Source organism: Nicotiana sylvestris, chromosome 7 (genome assembly GCF_000393655.2).
Source record: "Nicotiana sylvestris chromosome 7, ASM39365v2, whole genome shotgun sequence".
Lineage (NCBI taxonomy): Eukaryota > Viridiplantae > Streptophyta > Magnoliopsida > Solanales > Solanaceae > Nicotiana > Nicotiana sylvestris.
In genome coordinates, this window is record NC_091063.1 from 39,822,515 (window position 1) to 39,830,521 (window position 8,007).

The window sequence follows — 8,007 nt, forward strand, 5'->3', positions numbered from 1 at the left end:
GTAGCGGCGTCCAACTTCACCACCGTCCCAACAATTTTGCATCAAGCACGCTTTTTCACAGTTACACTTTGGTGGACGAAGAGGTTGAGCCATTTGTGTAATATTTGATTTTAGTAAAAAAACCTTACTTTTAATAAAATATTTGCTTTTAGTAAATTTTGAGCACACAACATAACTACAATGAGCCCGTTATTTATAGGCGAGACAACACACACATAACGTACTATCTAATGGCGCTATACTTTGCGTGTTAAATATCATGATGTTGACAAGACAACTTTATGTCAGCTGATCAGCTTTTTCAGTTCGACAAGACAACACACACATAACGTACTATCTAATGGCGCTATACTTTGCGTGTTAAATATCATGATATTGACAAGACAACTTTATGTCAGCTGGTCAGCTTTTTCAGTTCGACAAGACAACACACACATAACGTACTATCTAATGGCGCTATACTTTGCGTGTTAAATATCATGATGTTGACAAGACAACTTTATGTCAGCTGGTCAGCTTTTTCAGTTCGACAAGACAACGCACACATAACGTACTATCTAATGGCGCTATACTTTGCGTGTTAAATATCATGATGTTGACAAGACAACTTTATGTCAGCTGATCAGCTTTTTCAGTTCGACAAGACAACACACACATAATAAATATACAGATAATTTTATTAAATTATTATTTAAATAGGTAAAATGGGAAAGTACAAATCATAGTTAACAAGCATAATTTTATTTCATAAATCTTGCAACATAGACATAACAACTAATTATTACAACATCAACTCATGGGTAGCTAGGTACACTAGAAGAACACCCACCACGAGTTTGATTAGTTTTGCCACCCAAACCAGCTGAAGGACATTTACGATGGTCGTGTCCTGTTTGCGAGCATATACCACATTTGCGCGCATAAACGGTGTCACTAACATCCATTTGGTTCCGCATACGTGTTCTCTTATGCACCTGTCTTTTACGCAAATAGGACTTGTTACCCATCATTTTAAATGGTTTCGGAGGCCAATAATGCTCAACACCCACTGGCTGCAACTGACCACTATATGTGTTTAGGTACTTGGAAACACTATATTGTTGATCAACATAGTTGGTCTCCGCATAACCAACACGTTGAAAACACTTGATGGCATGTGAGCAAGGCATGTGGTAGATGGACCATTTCCCACAGGAGCATAACCTTACAGATTCATTTATAGTATGTACATTATTACCCCGATTATTATGGATAGCGGTGCGAACTTCAAAAACACCTCTTTCGTTATCATACTGCAAAAATGAATGTCAATGTGCTCGCCGTCTGTATTTCTCAAATCTCTTCATAGGCACTGGCATAAATTCAACACCCCTCTCCATCAATTCTGTTGCAGCTGCAGACCGTTCAACAAACCTCTCCGCCATCTGCTTGAACGACATCCGCACCATGGCTATGACGGGCAATCCTCTTGCCGACTTCAATAACCCGTTGAAGGACTCTGACACATTTGTAGTAAGAATTCCCCATCGTCTGCCACCATCCGCATGCAACGTCCACTTTTTAGGGTAATGTCGCATTAACCAACGATAGGCTGCCTCGTCTTCTTGCCTGATAGAATCCATATGCCTCCGGAATTTATGCTGTTGGTGGTCTGTTGCTGCCATCCACATCAAATCATGTAGATCCTTGTTGGGATGTGCCTTCTGGAAATTGGCCTTAAAATGCCTCACACAGTAACGGTGGTATGCATAAGGTTCTTGCCATGCAGGCAAGTTCTCCACAGAACTTAATATACCACCGTGCCGATCAGATATTAGACAAATACCTGAACGCTGTTTGACAACGTGCTCTTTCATGTGGTTCAAAAACAACATCCACGTCTCTGTGCTTTCATTGGCACAAATAGCAAAAGCTAGAGGAAATATCTGTCCATTAGCATCCACTGCCACAACTATTAATAGCTTGATATCGTACTTTCCATAGACATGAGTTCCGTCTATGGATATTACTGGTCGGCAATGCGAAAAACCATCAATTGCTGGCTTAAACGCCCAGAACACGTAATTGAATATGTATTCTGGTGTTCCCGGACTCTGCTCAAGCTTCCATTCAACAACTGTCCCAGGGTTAAAGTGTTGCAGTGCGGCCATGTACTTTGGCAGAGATGCAAATGACTTATCCCAATTACCGTAGACAATTTCAAACGCTCGTTTGCGTTCGAGAAATGCCTTTCTTTTCGTAATGGTATGGCCATATTCCTGGTGGACCGATGTAATGCACTCTTTGATTGTATACCTTATGAACGCTTCGATGTGCGGAATAAGTACAAGAGAAATCAAGTCAATATCCAAGTTGAAGTGATTCCCGTTGAATGTGTCCATTTCGCATGTGTGGGTGGGAATATATTTACCCACTTTCCACATACCTGTCTTCTTCTTGGTCGCACGCAACATCCAATTACACGGCCAAAACCACCTGCGGCAAACAACCTTGTATACCATCGGACTTGACTCCCATACCTGCATTTCACGACACTCTTTAATGTTGTGCATTTTACAAGCCCTTCTTAAGTGCGTTTTATCAGGAAAAAGCATCCCCTTTGCAAGCACCGTTGGTCTAGACTCATCCCACATTGCTGTCCGGATTTCATCAAAATCCCTTGTTAGAGCTTCCACATCCGGCACGGTTGGCAAGTTATCAATGTAAGGAATCTCCCTTGAATGAAACGACACTTCGGACTCATACACTCTTCGTCTAGGGGGTCTCTCTTCAAATCAGGTCCTTCCTCCTCATCCTGCTCATCACCATCCTCACGAAAAAGGGTGTCTCATCTCCGGATTCATCGACATTGTTATCGTAATCACTGTTCTGTTCCTCACTCTGTGCATCTGCCAAATTCTGATGTAATACGTCGTTTTCGGTCAATTGAGTGAGTACGGGTGGTTCAACTTGCTCGTTTTCACTGCACAACCAACAAAAATATAAGCTACTAAATTAATAAATGATTTCTATATGGCTATATCACTTCACTTACAAGTCGTAATGTGATGAAATTTCATGATGGATGTTTTCAATTAAGTGATGACTACCGGATGGGCCACTTGTAAAATTCATATCCGGCCGGTACCCCCTATTAAATATATGAGCGTTAATACAAATTCAATACGCCAAAAATATACATAATTAACACAAATGAAAATTGAAGTTTACCACTCGTCTTGTGAATTATGGAAAGCAGGGTATAAATTATTTTCTCGCTGCTCATTCGCCGGCGATGATAAGTTTAAATCAAGGAAACTCTTTCATCCGGAACCTGTCCGGCAAAAACTGCTCCAGAATAACCACCCGATGACTGGGGGTTATCTCTGCTACGCACAACCTCGTTTTTTGGAACGTCTTCGACCTTCACGTACATCTCCAGCATTGTGATTACAAGAAATTCCCGACATTCGTCCGGAGTCCTCAGAAAATCACTCAAAGTTTCATCATCGTCGATGTTAAACTCCGAGTAAAAAGCAACCCCTTGCGGAGTGACGAATACAGATATCTTCCGGTTACTTTAAGTATCACTGAACGTTTCCTCACACTCAGTTTTTTGCATAACAACGATATCAATTTATCGTACTCTATTGTAAGTGGCAATTTAACATGACACTGAGCAGGTAAACTGTAGCCCACAGAGTTATTCTCCATCACAACCTCACCCCCCAATATAATGAAACTCTTATTCTACGCTCTTCAGACATAATGAAAAAATGCTGGAGAATTTAAGAACAATAAACGTTTCAACAAGAGGTAAAAATTCTTTTGAATGAATTTTTATACAATCCTAACCTTTTTATATAGGAAATGGCTAGCCGGGAATATTTTTTTATATAGGTATAGCGCCCAAAAAGTTGGCACTATACACTTTTGAATTATTGAAGTCAGGAATTATTGGTAGGGCCAGGAAAAAGATGTATAGTTCCACTATACCTGGCGCTATACATTAATGATGTATGTATAGCGCCAGGTATTGTGGCACTATACCTGGGCGTGTCAGATTTTACAGTATAGCGCCACAATACCTGGCGCTATACATTAACGGTGTCGTTACTGTTAGTGTATAGCACCAGGTATTATGGCGCTATATATAAAAATGTAATATTTTTTTTTACCACCTATTTGTGTAGTTTGAGTTCAAAAGAACCATATTTTGATTCCGGACTCCGACATAAATGTACAAAGATCAGTTAGGCAAACCACAAGGCCACTAGCCGAAGAGTGTAAATAGGTATCATAGATGAGAAACCTACCTCATTTGGTCATTTTGAAGTGACAGCTCATGCCAATGGAAAATGGGTGTACTCGGTTCTCCTTATTTTAATTGTCTCATCTTCTCTACATTTACTGCTACAGGATTGAATACAGATACTACATGCACTATTCACGTAAACTTAGCTGGCCCTTCACTCACTGTTGAATGGAAACCCACCTATCTTATTACTCAAAAGGTGCATCCAACTGTATAGCTCGGCCGTCAATGAAATGGGGTGAAAACTGTGAGAAATCAAAGTTCAATTCTAGTAACAACAAAAAATTTAGGTAATTTTTTCTCATCTGTCTAAGATTTGGCGGACAAAATTACTTAGTACGTACTTAAATTGGTGAGATGTAATATACATCCTATAAATAATTGAGGTACACGAAGACCGGCTCGGACACTACCATTATCCAAAAAAAATTAGTCAAAGTGACTTTAACATAGAGAGACAGACAGGACGACCTACCAATCTACAAGAGAGGGACAATGCTTTTGCTGTCTCATTTACTATGCGATTTAACGTCCTCCCTTCACCTACTTGTATGTCAGGACCATTAATTCCCATATTCATGGTTCTTTATCAAAAACCTTATTTATGCGTTGCTTTTTCCAAGGGTTTTTTTAGTAACCAATCCCTATCTTTGGACATAATCTTATGTTAACCATCAAATGTAGTTAGTTGACTGTAATAAACCAGCATAATCCAGGAAAAAGACCGCTCCCTCGATTCAACTTATCAACTGGACCTTGCTGCTGTTTCCAGAGTCCTCAATGAAGCTAGGCATAAAAAAATGCTGCTTATTGCTTATTATTTTTATTAGTCTTATTGATGTCTCTTTTGACCTATAAGTTACCGGTTGATCAGTGGAAGCAGCTACTAACATTTACATTAGGGTAGACTGTTTACATCACACTCCTTGGGTGCGCCCTTCCCCAGGGTAGACTGTTTACATCACACTCCTTGGGTGCGCCCTTCCCCAGACCCTGCGGGAATGCGGGCTGCCCTTCCGTAGTCCATCTTAATTTACTTTCTCAGTTTCTTGGTTTAATGTGAATAAAAACTGAGATGAAATCTTTCACTATACATCACTTTTCACAACAGGTTATTTAAAAAATAACACAGGAAATAAGTTGCAGTGGCCATGAAGTACCACTGAACTCGTAAGAATCAAACATTCTCTGGCAATCAATCTTTTTGGTCCCTTTCACTTTACATCTACCTTCAAGGGCTTTTTCATAAAAGGTTGCCTGATGCACAAAGCATCCCGCATTCACGCAGAGCCCGGGGAAGGGTCGCACCCAATAAGTGTCATATAGACAACCTACCCTAATGTAACTTCAAGGGCTTCTTCATGTGTTCCAAATTTCCAAAACTAGGGAAATGAAATTTAATCAAGAAACAAAATAATCCGCCCCGCAACTCCAATGGAAGCAAAGGAGGGAGATGGTATTGTATAGTGCACACAATAAGCTTTTGACTCCTGTATTACTTAACATTTACTTAAGTAGACCCAGTGCAATTAACTTGCGAGCATGCAATAACCAGGGAATATTAGAAAAAGAATTTTTCTAGCCTAAAGTTGTTTACATGATTTTTCAGAGCTCGATAACAAGGGCCATGCAACATATTTTGGGTATATCAGGGTGAAGACATGGTTATGTTTAGAGCTAAGGAGGACTTTCTCCGCATTTTGCAATGTGGATTTAAATGACACAATAAATGCACATGCAACATACACAACTAACTACATACTCCTTCACCTGCTTAATTAACTTCTGTATCTCATAATTCTTTATATACTGATCCTCACTTGTATCACTTCCCATCACTGAACTCTCTATCTCCCCTTTCATTCGTTCTCTTTTCTCTCTGTCAGACAGTCTCCCTTGGAAGCAAAATGATGGAGAAACAGAGAAGTAAGCAGAGTTCTCTAATTCTGTGGGCCGCATTTGCTGCATTACTCTCGCAGAATTTGGTCATTCCTGTCATGTCTACTGCTTCTTTTGAAGAACAGAAGAACTTCTACATTCCTGATCCAACCATCGGAAGTCCCCCAACAGGTCTCCTTACCACTCTATCCATTTTGCTATTTGCTCTAATATCTTTTTCTTTATCGGTTAATTTTATAGATTACCAAAAGCTTAGATGCTCTTTAACTAGTTCCTAAGCATAATGTGTGCTAATATACAGAAAGCACTATAAATTCTAAAATGGTAAAGTATCTAAGAAACAAGAAGGGTGTTCCTGGTTTTTTCGTTTTTAATTGTTTGAGGCAGCATTCACTCTCGTATTATTTGTTCGGTTGGTTTCATAATGGGGCTGTTCGGACTTCACTACAAGCTACCAGCACTCGGAACTCAAAACCACAACACAACCACCTTTTATTTACTAGTGTTGGAGTTTTCGCCCTTAGGAGCAAGCATTTAGTCCCAGATTATTTGGGTGTCTAAAGTTATACTGTCTTCATTCTGACAATCCATTTTGTGGATAACAGGTTCAAGCACACATCCATCAAGTGGCCATGGAACTCCGCCCTCCCATGCAACACCATCTCATGGAAGCGGTAGCCACGGAACACCACCTGCAAACTGTGGTAACCCTCCAAAAGTAGGGCATCATCATAACCCTACACCAGCTCCTCCTTCTGGAGGTCATGCAGGTGGCTACTACCCCACCCCTCCAAGTACTCCTAGACCTAGTACCCCCTCCACACCCACTGTTGTAAGCCCACCAACTACTCCTATCGTTGACCCAGGCACTCCAAGCACTCCTGCTATCCCAACACCATCACCTCCTTTTACATGCGAGTAAGTTAACTTATTGCATCATCAGCTTTAGTTTACGTTCTTAACTTTAATATGCAGCATCTTATAACACTTAATGATATGATTTGCAGTTACTGGAGGACTCACCCGGGACTAATATGGGGCTTGTTTGGTTGGTGGGGAACTGTTGGAGGTGCATTTGGTGTGGCTACTGCTCCAGGGCTCGGCGCACATATGAACTTGCTGCAAGCACTTTCAAACACACATACTGATGGATTTGGGCAACTCTACAGGGAAGGCACAGCTTCTTTGCTGAACTCCATGGTTAGCAAGAGGTTCGCTTACACCACCACGCAAGTCAAGAACAATTTTGCTGCTGCACTCAGTTCAGACAAGGCTGCAGCAGCTCAGGCTCAGCTCTTCAAGATAGCCAATGAGGGTCGGCTCAAGCCCAGAGCTTGAAAATTCATTTCCACAATCACCATCAATATCTTCTTATGTCCAGTTTCATTATGATTTCCTGTGCGCTTACTTTAGGATTGAGCATTGAAGTTTTTTTGATTGTCTTCATCAAAATTAGTGCTTTTCTGTTTGCTTTTGAATCTTACAAAATCAAGAGGATACCACCCTTCATTGTTTAATCAGTTATCAGTAAAACATTTCTTGTTGTATTACATGTGTGAGTGCCGGTTTCCAATTTCAGAATGTTCTTTTTTTCTCCTTTAAGGTAAAGAAGTTATCTTTCCAAATATAACAAAGTATTCGTGTTCCAGCATGAAGATTCTACTTCTGTTTATAAAACAAACTAACCTCAGCAACCAAGAACATAAAGAGAAACAAGCACCCGTTGTCCTCCCTCCTTTATTAAGTGAAAAACAACAGATCTGTCAAGGCTAATTGAGCTTCCTCAACAAACTTTACCAGCTTCAAATTCTCAC

The 8,007-nt window shown here is 40.4% G+C and overlaps 1 protein-coding gene across 1 annotated transcript; it reads left to right on the top strand.

Moving 5' to 3' along the window:
- The first annotated feature begins 6,105 nt into the window (after nt 1-6,105).
- On the top strand, nt 6,106-7,743 carry LOC104222324 (protodermal factor 1-like). Its single transcript, XM_009773553.2, has 3 exons — nt 6,106-6,364; nt 6,799-7,111; nt 7,201-7,743. The coding sequence occupies exons 1-3, from the start codon at nt 6,202-6,204 to the stop codon at nt 7,529-7,531; spliced, it is 807 nt and encodes a 268-aa protein (XP_009771855.1). The 5' UTR covers nt 6,106-6,201; the 3' UTR covers nt 7,532-7,743.
- Nucleotides 7,744-8,007: the final 264 nt, after the last annotated feature.